The sequence below is a fragment of the Colobus angolensis genome, unplaced genomic scaffold (genome assembly GCF_000951035.1).
Source record: "Colobus angolensis palliatus isolate OR3802 unplaced genomic scaffold, Cang.pa_1.0 Scaffold3, whole genome shotgun sequence".
Classification (NCBI taxonomy): domain Eukaryota; kingdom Metazoa; phylum Chordata; class Mammalia; order Primates; family Cercopithecidae; genus Colobus; species Colobus angolensis.
Genome location: NW_012116265.1, coordinates 18,045,489 through 18,071,608, shown reverse-complemented (window position 1 = coordinate 18,071,608; position 26,120 = coordinate 18,045,489). Strand labels below are relative to the sequence as shown.

Below are 26,120 nucleotides of genomic sequence, written 5' to 3'. Positions count from 1 at the left end.
AGGAGTTATACATGACATAAATGATGAATTGATGGGTGCTGACGAGTTGATGGGTGCAGCACACCAACATGGCACAAGTGTACATATGTAACAAACCTGTACGTTATGCACATGTACCCTAGAACTTAAAGTATAATAAAAAATAAAAAATAAATAAATAAAAAATTTAAAAAGAGGTGAACAGAAAAAAAAATTAATTTCTTTAGTATCGTAATTTTTAGAGATCACTTAAAAATCTTGTTGTAACACATAAATTCTCCAAGAATCAAAGCACTTGTCACCATGAGTGTGAACTCTTGCCAGGTCCATCTAACTCAGTTAAATAATATTAAGCACAGATTTCATTTGGCTAGCTATTAGTGTTCCCAGTCAGCAGGTACTGACAGTTATTAACAGTTATAGTTCATTTATAATTTACCTTTTACATTAAGATTTCTTAGTAGACTATTTCAGTATGTATTAAGTTTATATCTAAATGCAATTCAACTTTTCTTTTTCACTAATGAAAGTAGTTATCATTCATTGAACGCATTTCATAAACAGATTTATTCTTTACAGAGCCGCCACTGTGCAATTTCAGTGCTAAATTTAACTATTATGACCCCTTGACTCTCTTCTAACTAAATTTGCCTTTTAATGTCAATATATCATCAGGCTCACTTTCAGAGCCAACCATTCTTTCTGCCTTTCATCCGTAGGACTCATTTACACCAAGGTTGCCACTGTGCTTGCATATCTCACTTCTTCAGACCTTCATGCCAGAATACTGGATCATTCAGACTAACATGATTTTCATCACTAATATTAACATATAAGCTAGAACCCCTTGATTCTGCCTAACAATCTCCTGGGCTTTAAACCCCTCTGTTAATGCCACCTATTGTGGAATCCTGCCATTCCTGACATTTTTTCACCTCCTCATTCTTCCTGTGGACTCACCTGACAAGTCACTGCTCTAGATCATGAGTTTTTTAAAAGCAGGAACTATGTGTTTTTCTTCTTGGTAGTCCGTAAGCACCTAGGAACAGTGTCCAATAAATGTGGATTGAATTGCAATGAAGTGAAATAACTACTTAGGCATGTATCTTTACATGTTATTCCAGTATTGCAAAGTACACGAATAGAAAAAGTTATTTTGTAGCTAAAATCAGAAAATTATAAAAACAGGAAATAAGAGTTTTAATCAAAGATAAGTGAAAATGCTGTAACTTTTAGTTTGCATGTTTGTCTAAAATTGAGGTATATTTATATAAACTAAAAAATACATCTATTTTAGCTGGGCTCAGTGGCTCATGCTTGTAATCCCAGCACTTTGGGAGGCCGAGATGGGCAGATCACTTGAGATCAGGAGTTCGAGACCAGCCTGACAAACACAGTGAAACCCCATCTGTACTAAAAATACAAAAATTAGCTGGGCGTGGTGGCACACACTTGTAATCCCATCTGCTCAGGAGGCTGAGGCATGAAAACCGCTTGAACCCGGAGGCAGAGGTTGCAGTGAACCAAGACCACGCCACTGCCCTCTAGCCTGGGTGACAGAGCAAGACTCCGTCTCAAAAAAAAAAAAAGAGAGGAAAAAAAAATCTATTTTAACTGTTCAATTTGATGAGTTTCAGCAATTTTATATATCTTTGTAACCACCATGCAACACAGCATACGGAACATTTCCATCATGCTTCAAAATTCCCTTGTGTCTTTTTCCAGTCCCTACTGCCCCTCCCCGCTAGTAATCATTCTTCTGACTCCTCTCACTGTAAATTTGTTGTGCCTGTTCATGAATGGAATCATACAATATTTGTTCTTTTGTGTTTGGCTTCTTTCATTTAATGCAGTGTTTTTGAGATTCATCTGTTTTGTTGCTTATATTAGCAGTTCATTTGTTTTTATTGAGCAATATTTCATTATATGAATGTACTACAATTTATTTCTCTAATGATAGGCATTAAGTTTGGTTCCAATTTTTGACTACTATAAATGCAAATTCCATGAAAATTCTTATGCAACTTTTTTTAGCCACATTTTTATTTCTTTTGGGTCAATACCTAGAAGTAGAATTGTCCTGTTGTGTAAATATATGTTTAACTTCATAAGAAACTGACAAGTAGTTTTCTGAAACGATGGTATCATTTACACCCCCATCAGCAATGTATGAAAGTTCTGGTTGCTCTTCATGCTCACCAGTATCTGATATTGTTGTCCAACTGATTTTAGTCATGTTAGTAGATGTAGGATGTTAGTTGCATTTTCCTGTTGAGTACTGATGTTGAGAACTTTTCATTTGCTTGTTAGCCATTCACATATTTTCTTTTGTAAATTGTCTGTTCCAATCTTTTACATGTTCTTAAATCTCATTATTGTTATTATTTAAATCAACAATTACCAATGGTACATTTTTATATTTATCACTAGAAATCCTTTGTCACATATACATACCTATATTGCAGATATTTTTCCTCAAAGGCATGTCTTGCTTATTCATTGTCTTTTTCTTAGTGATGTCTTTTGATGAGCAGAAATGTCTTGATTATGATAGTTTCATAGTAGTCTTGAAATCAAGTGATGTAAGTCTTCTTTTTCAAGATTGTTTTGATTAATGTAGATTCTTTGGTTTTTCCATAATGTTAAAATCAACCTTTCCTGCCACCGGAGGTATGCTAGAAGGGGAAAAAAAGAAAAAAAATCAACATGTCAGCTTCTTCAACAACAAAAACAAAGCCTGCCGGAATTTTTATTGTGATTGCATTGAATCTATAGATTAATTAGAGGGTAGTTTCCAGTTCTGGTAGTGGCTATGTCTTTATCTGATCAACCTACTTGATAAAATATAAAAAACAACTATTTAAAGGCACTGGAGGGTGAGCAAAAGCTGATTGATACCGGAGAGGAATCAACATTTGAAAGAAGGGAATTGCCAGGGGTGAGTTTTCTGGGTTTTTGTTTGTTTTCTGTTGTTGCCTTTTCACTTAAGGGCAAGTCATAGTTTGCACCACATGGAGCAGATAAAACTTGCCCCAGAATCTGCAGTCTAACTGGCTTGATGAACTGGAGGATGGAGTTCAGGACAACCACATCTGCTGTAGAGGGAGAGGGGAACTCTAGAAATGAGACATCTCCAGAAAAGGGGAGCCTAAATTCTATGTAGAAAATTTACCCAAATCTCTGACTGACCCCTGACTAATGCATATGCAAGACATACTTCAAAGCTTGCAGGTAACACAAAAAGAACTGATCTGAGCTGCAGCCCATTGAGGAGAAGAAAGAATTGCAATTTGAGTTTCTCCAGGTTAACCATTTACTTAAAACACATACACACACATTCTTTAGTGCAACATAATACAATCCAGTCTCTACAACATATCATTCACAATATCCAGGATACAATATGAAATTATTCAACGCAGGAAGAAATAGGAATGTATGACCTATCATCAGAATAAAAGATAATCAATGAAGACCCATCCTTAGAAGGCCCAGATGATAGAATTAACAGACAAGGATTTTAAAGTTACTGTTATAACTGTGCAAAAGGATGTAAAGGAAAATATGCTTTAATGAATGAAAAATACAAAATACTGACCAAGTGCGGTGGCTCACGCCTGTAATCCCAGCACTTTGAGAGGCCAAGGCAGGCTGATTACCTGAAGTCAGGAGTTCGAGACCAGCCTGGCCAACATGGCGAAACCCCATCTCTACTAAAAATACAAAAATTAGCCAAGTGTGCTGGCACATGCCTGTAATCCCAGCTACTCGGGAGGCTGAGGCAGGAGAATTGCTTGAACCCAGGAGGCGGAGGTTGCAGTAAGCCGAGATCATGCCACTGCACTCCAGCCTCTGGAGTATAACAGTGAGAATCTGTCTCAAAAACAATAATAATAATGAAGACAAGATTTCCAAATGGAAATTGTGAAACTGAGAAAAACAATATCTGAAATACAGAATAGACATTCTAACAATTTTGAGTCTTCCAGTGAGTCAACATGATATATCTTTGTACTTATGTAGGGTTTTGTTTAATATTTTTCATTAATGTTTTATCAATTCAGTGTAGTGACCTTGTGTATTTTCTATTAGATTTGTTTTTAGGTATTTGATGTATTCTCATGATATTATAAGTTATATTGCCTTTTTTTTTTTTTTTTTTTTTTTTTTTGAGACAGAGTCTCTCTCTGTTGCCCAGGCTGGAGTGCAGTGGCATGATCTCGGCTCACTGCAACCTCTGCCTCCCAGGTTCAAGTGATTCTCCTGCCTCAGCCTCACGAGTAGCTGGGACTACAGGCGCCTGCCACCACTCCTGGCCAATTTTTGTATTTTTAGTAGAGATGTGGTTTCACCATATTGTCCAGGCTGGTCTCAAACTGTGACCTTGTGATCTGCCCACCTTAGCCTCCCAAAATGCTGGGATTACATGCGTGGGCCACTGTACCCGGTCAAGTTGTATTGCTTTTTAAAATTTCATTTTCCAGTTATGTATTTCTAGTATATAAAAATATGATTGTATTTTGTTTATGGACCATGATGACTGCAACTTTGCTACATTTATTTATTAGTTCTAGCAGTATTTCTGTAGAGTTTATAAGGTTTTCTATGTAATCAATCATCTGTCAATGAATAATATCATTTTTTCCTTGCCTTAAACTGGCTAGGTCATCCATTGCTGGTGGTGAATAGAAATGTTTTCTAGTTTACTAAGAGTGTCTGTCAGGAATGGGTGTTGAATTTTGTCAAATGCATTTCTCGTGTTAACAGTATTAATATATGACTTTTTTTCATTCTCTTAATGTGGTGAATTATATGATTGACTTTTTTTCTAATGTTACCCTTGCATTCCTATGGTAAATGCCACTTGGCCACGATATATTATCCTAGTGTGTTTGATTGGTTGGTTGATTAGATAGATAGATAGATAGATAGATAGATAGATAGATAGATAGATTTTATTAGCTGATATTGTGTTAAAGGTTTTTACGTATCTGTGTTCATCAGGCATATTGGTCTGAAAAGACCAAAAGAAAGTAATATTTTTTTGTACTATCTTTGTCAGATTTCTGTGTTAGAGATATGCTAACCTCATAAAATGATTTGGGAAGTTTTTTTTTTTTCTCTGCTCTTTTTTGAAAGAGTTTGTGAAAGGATGGAATTATTTATTCTTGTTTGATAGAATTCTTTTTTGAGGGGGCTGGGGGGGTCTCACTCTGTTGCCCAGGCTGGAGAGCAGTGGCGCAATCACTGCTCATTGCAACCTCCACCTCCCAAGTTCAAGCAATTCTCCTGCCTCAGCCTCCTGAGTAGCTGGGATTACAGGCACCAGCCACCACTCCCAGCTATTTTGGCATTTTTAGTAGAGATGGGGTTTCACCATGTTAGCCAGACTGGTCTCGGACTCCTGAACTTAAGCGATCGGTACACCTCGGCCTCCCAAAGTGCTAGGATTACAGGAGTGAGTCACCATGCTTGGCATAGAATTCATTTTGAAATCATCTGGGCTTAGAATTTTCCTTCTTTGTAAGAAAATCTTAAGGTTTTTAAAAAGGTTTGATTACAAATTAAATTTTTAAAACATGTATTGCAGCAGGTCTGTGATTCTCAAAGTGCTGTGAGTGGACCTGGGGGCCATGGAGAGGTTGGGAGGAGGGGGGATCCTCAAGACCCTTTGAGGAATCCAATAGAGTCAAACATTTTCATAGTGATACTAAAACATTTCTACTTTTTTCACGTGGTGACATTTGCACCAATGGTACAAAAACGGTGGGTTTTGTAAAAACTGCTCATGCCTTAGTTAGCACAGATCCAGGCAGTGGCACCAAACTGTAGTAGTAGTCACTGTATTCTTGACCACCATAGCATTTTCACTTAAAAGAAATGCCAGTGCTACTTAAGAGTGTCCTTGATAAGCAGTAACAATTATTTTCTTAAATTCAACCCTGGAGTGTATATCTTCTTAATATTCTGTCTTACAAAATGAGATGTACACATAAAGCAGTCCGGCTGCGTAGTATGTGATAGTTGTCTCAAGGAAAGACATTGTGATACTGAACTTGAAAGAGCATCTGATAAGAGAAACTAGGGTTATTTGGATTTGGATATTTGGCAGTCGTTTCCTCAAAAGTAAACAGTGAGCCTATCACTTCAAAGAATACAACTGATAGTATTTATTGTCAATGATAAAATTACAGCTTTTCAGGAAAAGTTTCACTTTTGGAAAACTTGCATCTACCACTGTAAGTTTGGCATCTTCCTAATACTAGAAGATTTAAATATCTGTACATTTCCCGAAGTGCCACTGACTTGAATAGTCTTTCTTGTAAAGAAATAATTTCTCCCCAGAAAGCACCTCCTTCATGGCCTTATAGTTTTATCTCATCAGAAGCACCATTGGCATTTTAAGTAGCACACATTTTCTTAATACAAGACTATTCCTTTCATTTCTGGATATTTTAACACCCCGACCTCCACCTATTAAATGTCAGTGACACCTCCACCCCCATCATTGTGACAATTGAAAACACACTCACAGTTGCAAGCACCATCAAAAAGAGCAGAGGCATCCTTGTACTTGGTAGCTTGTGTTTGGCTGGACCTGGGTAGAGGAGGCTGGGAAAATGGACTATGGAATCACCGTCTGTACAAGTATGTGGATAGTGCAACTTCCTGTTGAGATTTGGCTTTACATTTTTCAGATTCCCTCCCAGTTCCCTAAAATCGGTATCCATTTAATGGAACAGACATTAAACCAGAGGAAAAATATAGCTCTTCAATGTTTATTGACTGGAGGTTGCAGGTATGCTGCAGGAAGGGCAGTTGTAGAGAAAAACATTTCATCCTGCAGTGCCACAGTACAATATAGAAAGTAAGATAAAGTTCTAAATGGATAGGCTAATAAGATAATGTAGTGTTTAGAAAAACTTGCAATATTGTTGCCTATTCACTACATATGTAAAGGGGAAATGCAGCATAATTCACTTTGAATCAGATGTTAAGCACAGAGCCTTCCCACAGCTAATTCTCTTGGCTCTGTATACTCTATTGTAGAAGTAAAATAAATCAGTTAGAAGATATTTACAGGGCCTGTGTACAATATTATGTTTTAGCATTGAGCGAGGAAAAACACTAAATTTTGGAGAGAATGATTGAACCTCAAAATTTTTGATAGGAGTAGAAAACATTATTAGAAAAATAGAATTCGTTTAAGGTTCAAGAATGGGATGGAATTTTGGATTGAAATGGAAAGTATGAGATGCCTAGAAAGGAATATTTAGATAGGTAAACTCGGGCACCAGAAATCAAGGAAAGGCCAAGTTATAGTACACCTGGCCTCCGCTGTGTTGATCATTATAGTACTTGCATACTGCAAACCCCAAGGCTTGTACTTTAAGTGTGAGATACCATGGGCTGAGTAACATCCACTGTAACTCAAAGCAAGCAAGTTTCTCGTGGCACTTATTACATGACACAGCTGAGCATTTCTGCCCCCACCCAGTGTTACACTGTAAAAATTCCTGCCTCTTTGCTAAAAGCCTCTACTTGCTTGAGAAACGTCCTTTTGTGATGTGTAGACTGGGCTTATGTTACTGATGAGATTAAAAACAGATTTCATTATAAAAGTTTATGATGTTCCAGTCCATTCAATTTGTGTATAGTTGGAGGAACACATCCCTTCTTATCCATAATTCCTTATTTGATCTTCTCTTGCCCACTGTCCTACCCCTTTATACATCCACAGACCCACACCTCATATTCACACACTTGCAAACCTGTCCATGATCATCCCCACATAAAGGGGCCTGGTTACAGACTGTGATTTCTGATGCACAAGAAGGCATTAAAGTGAATGTCTCTTGGGGATATTTGTTGTTAAAACAGCTTTTAGCAAATGAACCAGTCTAGCCAGTGAGATGAATTCTGATGTAAGCTTCATAGTTATATAAATCCTGTAAAAGTTATCACCGAGTCTAGATTGCTTTCTGTGGCTAGAAACTTCTGTAACCAGCAAAGCAGGAACGAAAGCAGAATCACTGTTGATGGGCTTTCTGAACTTTAGTCTAGTTGTTGTAACTAATAGTTTCATTCTGGATTCAAAGCAGCACCTACCCTAATTGGTGTGGAAGTCTCAAGGTTAGCTAGCTAAAGCAGTTTCTGCTTTTTCACCTGTTTCTTTCCTTTGTATTCATTTGTTCACTGGATCAGCCCACTCCTGCCTTGAACCTAGATACGTGGCAGCTCCCCCTTCCGTTCACAGCTCACTGTTCCTTTAGCTGAGCCAGTAGCTAGCTGTTCAGTAGTTTTGGGTGTTTTATCTTCAGTAAGCTTTTCTCTTCCCTCACTAATGAGAAAAGAGATAATAGATTCCTCAGCCTCCTCCTTTCCTAACGATGTCATCCTGTTTTACTGTCACTCAGCACCCTGCTTTGTGAATAATGTTAACATTTCATTAATGTATTGAAGTATTTATTTATATTTGATCAGTGCTCACCATATTCCTCCATACCTCTAGAAGTCTCTTGGGAAAGATCATGCCCTTTTAACTGTCTGATAACATGCACACAGAGGCACTTCAAGAAGGATCACTGAAGATCAAATGTCACTCTCAGAAAACGTAATAGATAAGCTCTGAGCTTTTTGGCGTGTTCCCCAAGAAGATTAGTAGATGGTATACAGTTGAGCAACTGAACTGTGGGAGCCAAACTGTGGGAGGAGATGAGTAAGGGATGTGACATATCAGAGGTGAGACTATGGGATAGAAAGCCTTTCATCCACGGGCTTCAGAATACCGTTCACAGACTTACCCTTAAAGAGAGATTTGGAAATCTCTCTAAGAGAGTTGGGAAACCAAAGCAGAGGCCTGAAAAGACCAGGTTGTGAGGGAGGACACAGGCAACAGAGGAGCATGGACTTCTGAGCTTGGCAAACATTTCACTTTGCTCCCTCCCGCAGTGCTCTGTTGAGTCATCAGGACCCAGGCTATAAATAACCCCACGTGGCTTTTAGGCCAGGACTCAGGAAGGTCTGTGTAGCCTCACCCCAGGGTTGCTACACCTCTGTCATTGAAATGACTTTAATGACAAAGGAAAGAATAACGCTGATTTAAATCACTATGAATACTTCTTTCAATTTAGGCAGCCTTTCTTTTTTCTAAGCCCCCTTAACCAGGGTTTGGAGCAAGGTTGTTCATTATGAAAGTCTTATGTTTCTTCTATGTACAATTTTCTTGTCACTGTACCTAAATAGGAAAAGAAATACAGTGTAATTAAAGACATTCCCAAGAAGAATAACCAAAAGTGTTAAGGAGATGGAAGGACTGACAGATAAGACTGTCCTCAGAAGAAATGAGACCTTTAGAAGATCATACTAAAATATATTTAGCATAAAATTTACCATTTTAACCATTTTTAAGTGTACAATTCAGTGGCATTTAGTACATTTATACTGTTTTGCAACTATTAGCCACCATCTGTCTCCAGAACTTTGTCATCATCCCAGACTGAAGCTGTGTACTCACTAAAAAATGATTTCCTATTCCCTAATTCCATAGCCCTCGATAATCACCATTCTACTTTCTGTCTCTAAAATGTACCTATTCTAGGTACCTCACATAAGTGGCATCATATAATATTTGTTCTTTTGTGACTGACTCATTTCACTTAGCATAGTATCTTTTCTGTACATGTGCTGCAGCATATGGCAGAATTTCCTTTCTCTTTAAACCTGAGTAATATTGTATGTAGATTCATCTGTTGATGGATATTTGGGTTGTTTTCACCTTTCGGCTATTTTGCACAATGCTGCTATGAACATTGGTATATGGTTGTTAGTTTTGATTTCAATTCTTTTCTGTATATATCTACAAGAAAAATTGCTGGATCATCCAGTAATTTTGGGTTTCACTTTTTGAGGAACCCCTAAAGTGTTTTCCACAGTAGCTGTACCATTTTACTTTCCCACCAGCATTGCACAAGGGTTCCAGTTTTTCCACATCCTCAGCAGCCCTTGTTATCTTCAGGTGTTTAGTTTTAATGATAGCCAGCCAAATGGGAATGAAGTAGTATGTATGGGGTCTTTTCTACTGGGAAAAATGATCTGAGAGGGGAAATGTAGTTGTAAAGACTTCTGCTAGGAACTACACAGACATGGTCACCAGAATCTAGAATTTGGGGCTGGGTGCAGTGGCTCACGCCTGCAATCCAAGCACTTTGGGAGGCTGAGGTGGGCAGATCGCTTGAGCCCAGGAGTTCGAGACCAGTCAAGGCAATGTAGTGAAACCGCCCATCTCTACAAAAAAATACAAAAATTAGCCAGGCATGGTGGCATGCACCTAGAATCCCAGCTTCTCAGGAGGCTGAGGATCACCTGAGCATGGGGAGGTTGAGGCTGCAGTGAGCTGTGATTTCACCACTGCACTCCATCCTGGGCTACAGATTGAGACTCTGTCTCTAAATAAATAAGTAATTTGGGCAAGGAAGACAGTCAAAGTATTTAACAAATACTATAATATAGCATAGGTACTGATTATTGTGACCTTTGCCTTCCTCAGGTGTACAAATTATCAGCCTCAGTGGGGACCATATGAGGTAAATTTGGAATAATGAAAAAAAGTGTCTTCCACACCATTTATATTACCCAGTGATAGGGACATAAGCTCAAATATAAACAGCTTCTAAAAAATATTTAGATATTTAACTGATGCGTGATTGAGAAAAAGCAAGAATTCTGTGTGATGAACCCTTTTCCTTTTGAAGTTGATGTTAGAGAAGATGATCGTGATCATGCATCTGTTCCTGCCTTAAGTTAGCCCCCTATCCTGCGTTGGAAACTCTCTGGACTCTTCTTGTAGGTCTTCTGGCGATCACAGGGGAATGAAATTGCTATTGCAGTTGTTTTACATCCAGCAAATATTTATTGTACAATTGACCGTGTGCCAGGCCTTATGATACGTGCTAGGAAAAGAACAGAGTGCAAAACAAGGACCCTGTCTTTGTCATCATGGAGCTACGGTTTAGTGGAGGAGTCAGATAATATCACACAAGTAGGCTTGTAATTCCAAACTGTGCTTGGTTCCATACAGGAAAAATACCCAAGACATTTCTCTCCTTTCCTCTAGATTGTTCATACAACCACTCACTCTAAGAAACCTGCTTGCTTTTCTCTTCAGGAGCCTCCAGACAGGTGGGTTTGCCTGGGAAGGAGAGGTAGAAAACAACGTGTACAGCAAGGCTACAGGGGTGGTCCCCCAGCACAAGTATCACCCCACAGCAGGCAGCTATCAGCTCCATTTTGCCCTGCAGCAACTTGAACAACAAAAACTTCAGTCCCGGCAGCTCCTGGACCAGAGTCGAGCCCGGCACCAGGTAATTCAAGATAAGTCTTTTCCATGTGTTACCATCTTCCTGCTGTTGGTTAAAAAAAAAAAAAAAAGTGAATGAATGAGAAATGTAGGATTGGTTTTCCAACCCCATGCCACCCTGGCTTCGACAGCTCATGGGGAGTCTACTCTTGGGGAAAAAATGTTCTGGAGCCATAACACTGGCTTTGCCTGAAAGTGATGCTTAACCAGTGTTTGACATGTGTTTTGTTTTGTTTTTTTCCATTTGAATGCTCCTATACAAAAATCTCTATTGTGGTGTTTACCCTTTCTGTTGTATGATCTTAGTTTAGCAACCTCCCATGGGGTCTGATTCTAAGATACCTGAAAGCTAGCATTTTAAGCATCTTTATTTCTAAGTGTTCTACTTTCTTGCCTTCATATACTTGGCATACATATGTGATATTACTCATTATCTAACAAGATTTTCAAGGAATAAATAAGCTGCAAGTTCTTCTGGAAAATGGAAATGGACATATGTTAGCATGCAGGTCATCTGTAAATGATAGCTGTTCATTCAACAAATGTTTACTGTGTATCTATTGTGTACTAGGCACTGTTTAAACAGTGGGGCTATAAGGTGACTGTACACACAAAACTCCTCGCTGTTGTGGAACTTATGTGTAGGGAGATGTTGATTTGCTACTCACTGTCTATAAAATGCCAGAAACTCCTGAATGAGGGAGCTATATAAGTATATAGCACTAATATATTAGTATGGCCCCAATTGTAGAGAAAGGATGACCTCACCAAAACTTCAGGATTTAAATTTTTCTTGGTGACTCAGGATCATCATTAGAATAGTTACTGTGGGCCGGGCGCGGTGGCTCATGCCTGTAATCCCAGCACTCTGGGAGGCTGAGATGGGCGGATCATGAGGTCAGGAGATCGAGACCATCCTGGCTAACACGGTGAAACCCCGTCTCTACTAAAAATACAAAAATTAGCCGGGCGCAGTGGCGGGAGCCTGTAGTCCCAGCTACACGGGAGGCTGAGGCAGGAGAATGGCGTGAACCCAGAAGGCAGAGCTTGCAGTGAGTGGAGATCGCACCACTGCACTCCAGCCTGGGCGACAGAGCGAGACTCCATCTCAAAAAAAAAAAGAAAAAAAAGAATAGTTACTGTGTTCTACAGTGGAGTTATTGGAATGAATTAGTACCGATTCTATAAGCTTTTCTGACATTTGGTTATGTGAAGAAATAACTTTTTATCAGTTTGATCTCCTGATCATTTTTTTCTTATAAAAATGTAGTACATAGTGTGCATGAGTTTGTGCAATAGTATTATTTACTCAAAGACTAAAGCAGCATTTCCCAAAGGTTTTTTCCTCTAAGTAGAACAATTATTATTATATTCTGTCTTATCTTTTCAACTACCACCCATAATAAAATGTCATTTTATTATTTCAACATAGTTCACCACTTGATCATCTTTACCTGAGGTAGAGTACTCTGTACATTATGTTAATTCATCATAATTGAGAAATTGTAAGTGCCGGCGTTTGCAAAGTAGTTCTTTAGACCATTTTTACTGGAGAAAAATAAGATTTCTTAATCTGGAAAGCATAAGAGTATAGCATCTCATTGTAATCACCACATCACTTCCTGTCACGTAAAATTTTCTTCATTTGGAAAGTCTTGGGGATAGCAGAAGCATTTAAGCCAGTTTACATTTTCACAATTCCAGATACAAATGTGTGTCTTCGTTGTTGTTGTTGTTGTTTTTTAATCTGCGTTCTTAAATTTCTTAAAGCTTTTTAAGCTTTAAACTCCCTGTCATTCAGAGTACTTGAGAATGCCAACTTAATCAAATACTGGATAGGGGAAGTATCACTGTATAGACTGAGGATCAAAAAACTACTTATCAGGTCCTTGGCTCATTACCTGGGCGACAAAATAATTTGTGCACCAAACCCCTGCAACACGCCATTTACCTTTATAACAAACCTGAACATGTGTCCCTGAGCCTAAAATAAAAGTTAGAAAAAAAAAATCTCTGGCTCTAATGAATCTAGACAGTTGGTACCCTTTAAACCATGCTTCAATACCTTGAAATGGAGGATGACTGGGGAAGGAGAGGCAGTTTTGTTGATTTTCACTTTTAGAAACTGCTTCATTTTTAAGTCCTTCTCATACTTTTGATTAGCTTCCAGCAACTCACATTCCTTTGAAAATTCAAAGTACTGTACTACTGTTCTTGTGTGGAATTTCTTTTCACTGAGGATTATACTGGTTTAGTTTCACTGAATTATGAAGTATATGGAAATTATGTCTCTCAGAATCTGTCAGAATATCTGTTTTAGGGAGGAGGCAGAACTCCCAAGAAGGGAGTTCTCTCGTTCTCCTGGAGAGCAGACAGAAAATCATTCATCATAATTGTATATATGTGTATAACATTATTTTATTTCTTCTCCCCCACACCCCAAACCTGTTTTTCTAAACCACAGCTGATTTAGGGAAAAATGAGTAAGGGTGAAGTTTCTGGGACTATAGGAGAGAGCTAAAGTAACTAAATTCCATTAGCTTCAAGAGTTTATAACTAATAAAATAACAAATAAGATATTAAATATTCTAACGGGAAGAATATGTAGAAACTTAGAGCACTTTATTTCAGAGGGTACTTAGAATCATTCCACCGTGGAAGCAAAACCCTACTAGATGTTATGCCTTTGTAGCTTAGCTGTGCTGGATCTGGCGGTTATAATTGTCACTGAATTGTTGATTGAAGCATGGTTTACATTCTCAGTATTCTGTATTTCTGTCCTTGGGTCACCCTTTAGATAGCAACGGTACTTTTCTAATGAACTCCTTGCATTTTGGATTCCTTTTTCTAAAGTGTAGGGAGCCTTTGGTGTAACTAACAGTGTGATTAACTGCCTGTTTGAAAGCAGTGGATAGAATTGAAATCTGATTTACCTAACATTCATCCATAAAAGAGGCCTGTTTATGGAACAGGATGTTAAAGGAGGCCTTGTATTTATATTATATCATATTATATTATGTTTATGAACAGCACCTTTAACATAGTAATCTCCTATTAATGTCTGGGAAAAGTTCATGCAGCCTTTCTCTCATTGTATACATAGGAAGTTCTCCATTCTTTTCGCCCTCCAACCAGAACACTTAGATATCCAGCTTATTGAAGGTGTTAATTTCTGCTTAAACTCTGATTCAAGATGTGAGTTTGGAAATGGACATCTCTCAGTATTCACAGGGAATGAGCTTTGATCTTCATCTCAGTATAGCACTGCACTCATAAATCTAGCAGTTGTCATACACTTAATCCACCCCTGCAAAAGACTGATCCTGTGACATGGGAGTGAGAGAGGAAAGTCACCCAGAGCCAATGCCAGAAGTTTTCGGGAAGAGATATAAGAAAATTGGTGTGATCCAGTCCATATGATAGAAGGCATAATAAACAAAATAAGACAAAATTGAGCTTTTACATACTGATGGTAAAACCAGCAGTTTGAAAAACATTGTTTTAAGTCAGAGCAGAGGTCAGCAAACTTTTTCTGTAAATAGCCAGATAGTAAATATTTTAGGCTTTGCAGGCTATAGCGTCTCTGTTGCAACTACTCAGCTCTGCCATGGTAGAGTGAAAACAGCCATAAACAATATGTAAATGAATGAGTGTGGCTGTCTTTCAACAAAACTTTATGTACAAAAACAGGCAACAGCCTGTAGGTCCTAGTGTGCAGACCCCTAGACTAGAGTAACAGAACCATTTGAAGCGCTTGTTAAAACTATTGTTCCTCCATCCCATTTCTGATTCATTAGGTTTGGAATAACCTAATGAATAGGCGGAGTTCTCCCTTTTTGTTTTAATAATAATGGCCACCACTTAAGCACTTGCTGTGTTCCAAGCACTATTCCAGGTTCTCTGTACACATTAACTCATTTAAAAATGAATTTCAGGGCCAGGCGTGGCGGCTCATGCCTGTAATCCCAGCACTTTGGGAGGCCGAGGTGGGTGGATCTCGAGGTCAGGAGTTCGAGACCAGTCTGACCAGTATGGTGAAACCCCGTCTCTACTAAAAATACAAAAATTAGCCGGGCATGGTAGCACATGCCTATAATCCCAGCTGCTCAGGAGGCTGAGGCAGGAGAATCACTTGAACCCGGGAGGCGGAGGTTGCAGTGAGCCAAGATTGTGCCACTGCACTGCAGCCTGGGTGACAGATTGAGACTCTGTCTCAAAAAAAAAAAAAAAAAAAGAATTTCAGGATGGTTGCAGGAAGTACAGAATCTCGAGAGTTAGGAAAGGTCAAACAAATCTGTTACAGATTGATACAGCCCAATACATGTCTTCTGTCTAATTCCGTCTTCCTTCTCCTGCTGGCTTCCTGCCCCTGAAGGAGAAGGCAAAAAACACTTTTCTTTCAGCTGAGTGGGGGACTTTCTTGGGCAACAGTGACTACTGGTGACATCAGCATGAGTAGCTCTCCATGCTGGGGTCTGTGAGGAGGGCTGCACCGGCTGTGAGGCCCGACTGACCTGATTCTAATTGCAGACATTGAGCTGATGTTATTCTTGGCGCAGGACAGAGCGATTACTCAGTAGTTTCTGTTAAAGTGATCCTTTGTTAAACTTCTGCTCCCAACCCACTCCCTGCTTCCTTCCCTCCCACTCTCTTCTCTGCCTCATCCACAGTGAAAAGGAGCCCCAAAAGCAGAAAAATTAAGGACATTTTGACGGCCAACACAGAATTGCCGAAGTTTCCTTTAACAATAATGGGAGAAAGAAGAGATTTTAAATACATCTTAATTCTTCACTGGTTCCGGTCTTTTTCCAAACCCCTTCAATTTTTAGTAGACTTAATTTTCAACATTAGTAAATAACTCAAGGTAGGAGAAAACGGTGCATCCTAAGTTTCTCTCATCCTTCTGCCCCATCTGTTCTTTACTTCTCGCTTCCCACCATGCCCAAGTTTACCAAACTAATCTGGATTCAATAATCCTAGCAGAAACTAATGTTCCTATAACAGGACTGGGAGCAACTCAGTGTTCACATCAAGAGGTCTTTCAGTTTGCTGGTAACATCTTGAGTGCAGTGTGTAACAAGCTTTTTGCTAATGCTATGTGTGTATGTGTGCAATCCCACAGGTGTGGAAAGGATTCCCGTGTAAACCGAACCATGTCTTGTTATTTTGCTCTTAAAAGTTCATTGCATGTGTCTAAAAAAATTCTGCCTCCTCCTGCAGGAATGAATTCTGTTTCGCCAAGCCTTCAGCTGCTGTATGTTTGTGTTGTGGAGGAGGGGAAAGAAAGAGAAATTCAGCAGGCACTCTGTCTTTTTCCAAGCAGCTGGCAATAACATGCTAGCTCCTCAGTGTGGCACAAAGAGCAGGCGAACAGTCTAGCCATGCAGGAGGTGTCTTGATACATCTTTATAATGGTGTATCAGAGAGGAAGATTGGACTGGGGGCATGAGAGGGGAAGAGTGTGTGTGTGTGTGTGTGTGTGTGTGTAAGTTCCGGAGCATATTGACTCCAGAACTTAATGTCATAACCTATTGCTTCTTTGTTTTTTTGTTTGTTTGGTTGGTTCTTCTGTTCTATTTTATTTTTCCACTTGACTTTTAGCAGGAACTCATACTTAGTGTCTAGCTTTTAGTTTTATTGATTTTCCTAGGACTACTTGATTTAGTAGGTTTTACCAAGCCAAACTCTTTCATTCTTATTTAATGAAAATACATAGAAAATACATGAAATAATACTGCATTCAGTTGTTTTGGAAATAGGCCACTCTTGACAGGCTTTGGAGTCAGATAACCCACAGCTTAAGTCTTGGCCCTGTCTAGTCCATGACTCAGGTTATTCAAACTTTTAGGACCTCATTTTCCTTATCTCTAATTTGGAGATGATGATATATACCTGTGTGTTATCATGATTGTAGTTCTCAGGATGTGATATTGATATTACCATATGTCAAGCACCAAAGTGGCCATTTTTTTTTTATTATCTCAGTGGATCTTTACAAAAGCTGCCCTCTTATTAGCCTCATTTCACAGATGAAAAAGCATAGTATCATTTATGTAACTTTCTCAATGTCACATAAATAGTAACTGGTAGAACTGGGATTTGAACCCAGGTCTGTCAGCCTGCAGCATCAAAGCTCCTGGCTATTATGCTATATGCTGCCTCCTACTTAATAAGGCATTCAATAAACAGCAACTATAAGTACTATTACGTAAATTTTAACTTGCAATTTATACATTCAACAAGTACTTTTTTTTTTTTTGTTACGGAGTCTCACTCTGTTGCCCAGGCTGGAGTACAATGGCGCAGTCTTGGCTCACTGCAGCCTCTGCCTCCCAGGTTCAAGCGATTCTCCTGCCTCAGCCTCTTGAGTAGCTGGGACTACAGGCACACGCCACCACACCAGGCTAATTTTTGTATTTTTAGTAGAGATGGGGTTTTCACCATAGTGGCCAGGCTAGTCTTGAACTCCTGACCTTGTGATCCACCCATCTCGGCCTCCCAAAGTGCTGGAATTACAGGCGTGAGCCACCATACCTAGCCAACAAGTATTTATTGACTTCTATGAAACTATGTTTGAAAAGTTCTTCTCCGGTGTCTTCATTAGTCTCCTATTCGTAAGCACCATCTCAAAAGAAAAGTTTTCCTGAACTTAGGCCTAGATGTTATCCCAATTACCTCAATTCTTAATGAAAGAAATATCTTACTAAGATGTTCTTGGGCTTAACAATCTTGGAAATGCCCATACTTTACCCTCCCTTGTACTTTTATTAAGTAATAGGATTAGCACCTAACAATCCATGTCAGTATCCTGACATTTGTTCTAGAGGTTTGGATATTAGGAGCACTTGTATGGGTTATTATTAATTCTGTGTTATTAATAATATAGGAATGAATTTTCTAATTATTATTTTGTCCTTTCAACACTGTTACTGGTAATACTATTTTAATTTTATTTCTATGAGTGTTTTTCAGAAGATCACCAGGAAACGTGACAGGTGTCTACAAATGTGACTACCACAGATGACATGTTTGCTTAATTCATATTATCTTGCTTTTTCTTTTTCTTTTTTTTTTTGAGACAGAGTCTTGCTCTGTCGCCCAGACTGGTGTACAGTAGCGTGATCTCTGCGCACTGCAAGCTCTGCCTCCCCGGTTCATGCCATTCTCCTGCCTCAGCCTCCCCAGTAGCTGGGACTACAGGTGCCCGCCACCATGCCCGGCTAATTTTTTGTATTTTTAGTAGAGACAAGGTCTCACCGTGTTAGCCAGGATGGTCTCGATTTCCTGACCTCATGATCCGCCCACCTCGGCCTCCCAAAGTGCTGGGATTACAGGCATGAGCCACCGCCCCCGGCTTATGCTTGCTTTTTCAATACCATATAAGTCTGATCTTAGTGTATTATTCAATACTGACTTTCATTCATTGTGTTAACTTATTACTGATAGTAACATAAGTCCCCTGGTTATCATCATGTTGCTTTCTAAGCTGCTGCTAGGGGAATATTCTTCTGGAATCTTAGAGGAGAAAGAACATACAGTGAATGCTTCCTGTGCACCAGATGTAGTCTTACCTCCATTCCACTGATGAGGAAATCTATGTTCAAAGAGTTTGTGTAACTGAGCCAAGATCACACAATTGTGGATATTGTGGAGATAATATTCATACCAGGTCAGAGGACTTCCAAAGCCCCTTTCCACTCTACCGTCCTCCCCAGCGACAGAATTGATTCTTCATTTTCTTTTTCGTTTACACACTTAGCAGTCAGATAAGATATTCCAGCATTATTGCTGCTGCACTGCTATATACTCTCGTATACACAAATCTTTAAAAAAAAAAAAAGGGGTCAGTGTAATCAATTAAGATTCAGAACTCTGCTTGGTTGTGGGTATGAAGAGGCAACTGTTCACATACTAACTGCTCAGGATTCATCTTGTTTGTTGTGCAGTGTGATCCTGTGAATTTGCTGCAGCTGTCTGGTGACCAGTTTCATTCTCTTCCCTCACTCCCTGGCCTGTGGTTTGTTTCTGTTTGTCTGTAGGTATATGAGGGACTCCCAGCAGTAACTTTGTGTGAGATGATGAAAGACTTCAATCCATCCATCTGAAATGGTGGCAGCCAGGGGAAAAGTACTTAGTGATACATTACAGTAAGGTCTGTGCAAGATATGCACAGTAGACCAACCATGTGAGGTCCTGGGCCAAACAAAACAAATCATACATTTGAAAACAGAGACAAGTTAGATGTTTATAACCTCAAAGTTGTAAAGGAAACTTAGAGATTGCCTTTGACTAATTATTTCATTTTAGTAATCAGGACACGTAGGATACAGACACATTAGGAAAACGAGGCCCGATATACAAATAATTTATTATAAGTACTAACAAATGAAAGATAAAACATACAATTGAAAATGAAGCAGAACTATCTTTCTTTAGCCAGTTGAGCTTTCTATCTGGGGTCATGGCTGATCCTTTGAAGTTGTCTTTCTACATACTCACACTTCCACTTTAACAATAAGTGACAAATATTTGCTTACAGACAGTCATATTTTTTCAGCCTTTCCTTTCCTCCTCAAGAAAGAGAATGATCTTGGAGCAAGGTGAATGAAATTTGTCCTTTATATACATCTGGTGGCAACTGGACACATTGCTAGGTTTCTTTAGAAAAGAGATATGATTTAAATAAATTTGCTTTAGATATGTTTGCTTTAAAAGGGAATCAGCATAACATAAATAAGAAAGGCAGCATAGTATAGCGAGGTTCTTAAATCATACTCCGTGGGTTTGAATCCCAGCTTACTACTCAGTACCTCTTCAGTTATGAACAAATATCCTAACATGTTGTGTGCCTTGGTTTCTTCTTCTGTAAATGGTGATGATGAGGAGACACAGGTCATATGATTGGGAGGGATAAATGAGATAAGATAAAGCACTTAAAGCAATGCCAGACCCATGGTAAAAGGTCAATAAAAGGCCAATAAAAGGCCAGATGTGGTGGCTCACACCTGCAATCTCAGCACTTTGGGAGGCTGAGACGGGCAAATCACCTGAGGTCGGGAGTTCAAGACCAGCCTGACCAACATGGAGAAACCCCGTCTCTACTAAAAATACAAAAAATTAGCCGGGTGTGGTGGCACATGCCTGTAATCCCAGCTACTCAGAAGGCTGAGGCAGGAGAATCACTTGAACTTGGGAGGCGGAGGTTGCGGTGAGCCAAGATTGCGGCCATTGCACTCCAGCCTGGACAACAAGGGCAAAACCCCATCTCAAAAAAAAAAAGTCAAAAGTTTGTTGCTCTTATAATTGTGTATCACCTTTTTTTTTTCATTTAGGTAGAAAACATATAAATGTACCCTCTTAACAATTTTTATGTATACAGTACAGTATTGTTAACTGCATGCATACTGTACCACAGATCTCCAGAACTTTTTTATGTCGCATGACTGAAACCGTACTCGTTGAACAACTCCCTGTTTTCCTCTTTCCCATCCAGCCTCTGACAATCACCATTCTACTTTCTGTGAGCTTCACTACCTCATGCTAAGTGGAATGATTTTGTGATTAGGTTATTTTACTTAGCATAATGTCTTCAAGATTCACCCGTGTTGTAGTGTATGACAGGATTCCCTTCTTTTATAAGGCTGAATAACATTTCATTGTGTGTGTATACACATATACATACCACGTTTTCTCTTTTTTTACTTTTTTATTTTTAATTTTTGTGGGTACTACATAACACATTTTCTTTTTCCATTCATTCGTTGATGGACATTTAGGCTCCTTTTACATCTTGGCTATTGTGAATAATACATCAATGAACATGGATATGCAAATATCTCTTACGTATTATTTTTAACTGTAAATATACATAGCATTATGATTTCAACTTGGGGGTTTTACTTAAACCTCCCATGCCAGAAACAGAAATTGATTAAAATGATATTAAAGAAAGTGTTTTAGGAGAAGCTCAAGGCTCATTAAGTATTAATTAGCTACACATTTTTAAAACTAATACTTGAACAATTAAATATGGTATGCAAATTAATTTGTTCAGAATTACTAGAGAGAGCTATGAGAAGAAAGAATAAAAAGAATGATTAATACCAGGATTAATTTTTTTTTTTTTTTAAGACGGAGTCTCACTCTGTTGCCCAGGCTGGAGTGCAGTGGCTCGATCCGGGCTCACTGCAAGCTACGCCTTCCGAGTTCACACCATTCTCCTGCCTCAGCCTCCTGCGTAGTTGGGACTACAGGCGCACGCCACCACACCCAGCTAATTTTTTGTATTACTTAGTGGAGACGGGGTTTCACTGTGTTAGCCAGGATGGTCTCGATCTCCTGACTTAGTGATCTGCCCGCCTCAGCCTCCCAAAGTGTTGGGATTACAGGTGTGGGCCACCACGCCTGGCCTAAATGGTTATTCTTTAGAATAATATCTGTGTAGATTATTGACATGTTTGTCCAAAGGCATAAATATCTTACAAACGTAAATAGGACAAGAAACAGCATTAGCATCAATTGTGAGCTAGCTTTTCATCAGGTGCAAGCTGTTTTTCTCATAGTAATCAAAGGAATGATAAATAAATTGATTCCTTTCAAACATACTGATGAAATATAAATTGGTACAACCTTTTCTGAGAGCAATTTGGGAATATATATGAAAAAGTTTTGAAACAGAATAAAGAGGTTTCTGATCTAGCTATTATTCTACTTTAAGGAAATTATTTTAAGGAAATGATCCAGCATATGTGAAAAGGTATAGCTAACATGATGTTTATCACAACACTATTCTTAAAAAGCAAAATAAATTGGTAACAACCTGATTGTGTGTGTATATATGCCTCTGTGTGTGTGTGTGTGTGTGCACACATACACATGGTGTTTCAAAATGGAACTATAAGATTTTGGGGGTGCTTTTCTATTTGTGGAAAAAAAGAGAAAAAAATAAGATATGGGGGGGCAATTTTTTTTTTTTTTTTGAGACAGAGTCTCACTCTGTCACCCAGGCTGGAGTGTAATGGCACGATCTCAGCTCATTGAAAGCTCCGCCTCCCAGGTTCACACCACTCTCCTGCCTCAGCCTCCCAAGTAACCGGGACTACAGGTGCCCACCACAATGCCTGGCTAATTTTTTGTATTTTTAGTAGAAACAGGGTTTCACTGTGTTAGCCAGAATGGTCTTGATCTCCTGACCTCGTGATTCACCTGCCTCAGCCTCCCAAAGTGCTGGGATTACAGGCGTGAGCCACCACGCCCGGCCTATTTTTATTTTTTTTAAACTCAAAAATCTATTGTGGGCCAGGTGTGGTGGCTCACGCCTGTAATCCCAGCACTTTGGGAGGCCAAGGCGGACGGATCACAAAGTCAGGAGTTCGAGACCATCCTGGCCAACACGGTGAAACCCCGTCTCTACTAAAAAAAAAATACAAAAATTAGCTGGGCATAGTGGCGCATGCCTGTAATCCCAGCTACTTGGGAGGCTGAGGCAGGAGAATTGCTTGAACTGGGGACTCGGAGGTTGCAGTGAGCCGAGATCGCGCCATTGCACTCCAGCCTGGTGACAGAGTGAGACTCCATCTCAAAAAAAAAAAAGAAAAATCACTGTGAACATATTTACATTTTTCCATAGCTTCAAATATAGATGTACCTCAGTGTGTCAATTTATAGCACTGATGATTGGTTAAGTATAATAAACCATAGTAGGAAAAATGCCATTAAAAGCAGCAGTCTAGGTCTACCTTTATTTAGGGAAAACTGCTCAGAATAGGTATTTGAATGAAATAAAAATAGGCTCCAAAACATCAGGTGTCATATGATTCCATTTTTTGTCAGCACACAGAAAAACATACATATACATAGAAAATACGTTTGTATATACATAGAAAAACATCTATATGTTAACAGGTTATCTCTGAGAGCAGAATTATAAATCATTTTTAACACTTCTAATGAACATTTATTAAAGAAATTTGTTTCAAAAAGAAAAACATCAGTCTGCCAGCCTTTGTATGTGTGTGTGTGTGACCAAACAGTGCTGGGCATTGAAGGAGATACGAAAGAAATGTAAAGCAAAGTAGAGTGTATGGTCATCTGAGTCTGAATTTGCATCAGAACATCAATCACTGTCTGACTGGTTTTGCGGCTAGATGAAGGTGTGGCTGCTAATGAGGGAAGGTCACCCATGTGATGTCTTAGGGCAATTTGGTTTCACTGGCTTTTGTGGTCATGAACTGCAACCCTAGTCTTAGCCAGCTGTGTCATAGCTACACTATGCTGGTCATGTCACACACCAGTCCAAGCTCAGTTTTGAGTATATGTGAATATCTAGTTGTAATTATCTTCATTGTTTCTTAAATGTTGGCAAGTACAGTTAGTTTAGGGACTCCCTGAAGAATCACACTGATCTCAGTTGGTTAGTGAATAATAGTTTCGAAATTTTTCTGTCCAGGTAAGCATCTGTCTTTATATCCTTAAGAGTAGGTCATTTGAGGTAGTAAGAACCTCCTTTCCTACTCACTAAAGGAGGGGGAGCTTTGTAATTGGTTTTAGAAATGAGAGGATATGTTGGAAGGCTTTCGACGTCTTTGACAGTTCCATGTCCTGTCTTAGGTATTTGTGTGCTTGGTCTCTCTATATGAAGAGTAGCAACTTCTGGATTGCTGCCCCATTCCTATTGGGGTCATAGTACTGCCCAGTGCTTTATAACAGCACCAGAAAAGTTGCACTGTTTCTCTTGCTCAGCCCCCAGTCTTGTCCCAGCTGACAAACATTGTGAATGGAAGACAGCCAAGAACTCCATACAGTGTGAGACAAAGGCCTTTTGGAAGCTTACTTTTGCCAAAATAGAAACAGTTACTCTCACTCTCACCTTGGCCCTAAGATTTTTACAGCATCACAGGGTTGCATAAAAGTCGGGATGTGTTCTTTGCTCTGAACAGTCTTGGCCTGATTGTAGGAAGGTGAGTGATTAGTAACTTACATGCTCAAGAAAATGTACCATCTCTGTTTATCTTCCAGAGAGAAACAGACAAGAAGCGTCTTTGTATATGTCATGAGAATTTTATCCAAATTGGGACACAATCTACCGTGGGGAGAATACTGCATAGAAATGTTTGCTCATCTGAAATTAGAGTAAAAGGGTCACAAAGAGACATTAACCTACACAAATAGAGAGTAGCATTTGCCTACTTTATCCCCCTTCCTTCTCAAAAAAATGAATTTACAGAATTATTTCACTACAAAGAGGCATCCACCTCTGCTCTATCACGAAGAAGCCTGAGTGAAGGCTAAAAGGAGTGTTTTTCTGGAAGGAATTAAAAAAAAAAAAATCCTCCCAGAATTTAATCTCTGAACACTATTATCTTTCTAGTAAGAGAGCCCAGATCTTGCTTCCCCGGAACCTTCCAAGTTGCAGTCTGTGTTCTGTCCATCAGAAATTTTCCCTTCCCACCCATGAGCACCCTTCTGTTGTGGGAGAAGGAGGGCCTTTCCAGTCTTTTGCCTGGGCCCAAGCCAACCCTCAAACTGTGGTTTTTCTCTGAGTCTTCTTGCTGTAGCGTGGCTGTTTCCCACACCCAGCAAAGAAGCAAGAGTCATGTATATGCTGAGTGTATGTTGACTAGGTCTTGAGTGGAGGCCAGTGCTTATACAGCTTTCTCATTCCCAGGACATTGACTAATGATGGTGCAGCTCCTATGCCTGTGTTGTTAATATTGTGTATTGAAACCTCATGTTTCTTACAAATTATTAGAGAGAACTTCATATAATTCTTCTGCCCTTTTATGAATGAATATCAGGACAGAACAATTCACATGATGGAGCAATTCAGTTGGTGGGGCTGTAGGATTGGGGCCAGTACAGGGCTCTTGGGGTGCTGGAGAGGCTGATTTCTGCCACTAGTTTACACACAACCATTTATATGTCTGCTTTTAACATTGCCTGAGTGTGTTCCTGGCTTTCTTCTTATCAGATTTGATTGCTTTAATCCCATCCCACTTAGCCCTGGCTTTGGTGAAACACCTGGAGACTTGTCTACATTACTGGCTCTTTGGAGTTTCAGATGGTATGCAATTATAATCATTTCATTATCCTTTCAGTGTATTACAGTATAATCACCAAACCACAAGTCACAACCTAGAGGCCTTTTACTGTATTTGGAAAGAGTATCTGCCTTCTGAGATACAGTACATGTTTGTTGTATTGAGGCTTAGGCAAGCTTGAATCTGTGGTAGTTTGAGAATTATTTCTAGTATCAGTTAAGATTCCGTTTGACTGCTTGTAACAGAACCCTCTCTCCCACCAATAGTTTAATTAAGTTAGAGGGGCTTTTTTCCCACATAGTCAGAAATCTAGAAATAGGCTCTTGCAGACTTCATGGTGCCATCAGAAACCCATGCTCCTTCTGTCTTTATTCTCTGCAATCCTTAGCAAGTAACTTTCACCCTATGCCTGTCCACCTCTTGCTAGATATCTGTGTTCTAGGTGGGAAGAACAGGGAACATGGAAGGACACAAGATGTGCACCAGCCGAGTCTGCCTTTTAAAGAGCTTTCCCAAAAACTTCTGTTTCCCCAAAACCAGAAACTGCTGTTTCCATCTCATTGTCCAGAACATAGATCATGTGTTATCCCTAGGTAAAAGAGAGACTTAGAAATATGTTTTCTTTAGCTGGGCAAACATTATGACCCAAACAAAATCAGAGTAGTAATATTAAGAAGAAAGGAAGAAGCAATTGTATCCAGGCAAGTAGCAGTTTCCTAGGCAGTAAGTTCTTCTACATTATT

General features: G+C 39.3%; 1 protein-coding gene across 3 annotated transcripts in view; it reads left to right on the top strand.

The window, feature by feature from the left end:
- The window catches only part of TTLL5 (tubulin tyrosine ligase-like family member 5), a 306,711-nt gene that overhangs the window by 192,062 nt on the left and 88,529 nt on the right, over positions 1 to 26,120 (top strand). For all 3 annotated transcript variants that reach the window (XM_011949527.1, XM_011949526.1, XM_011949528.1), the window contains one exon: positions 11,147 to 11,342. In XM_011949527.1, the coding sequence (XP_011804917.1) occupies positions 11,147 to 11,342 (196 nt within the window). The remainder of the gene's footprint in view (positions 1 to 11,146; positions 11,343 to 26,120) is intronic.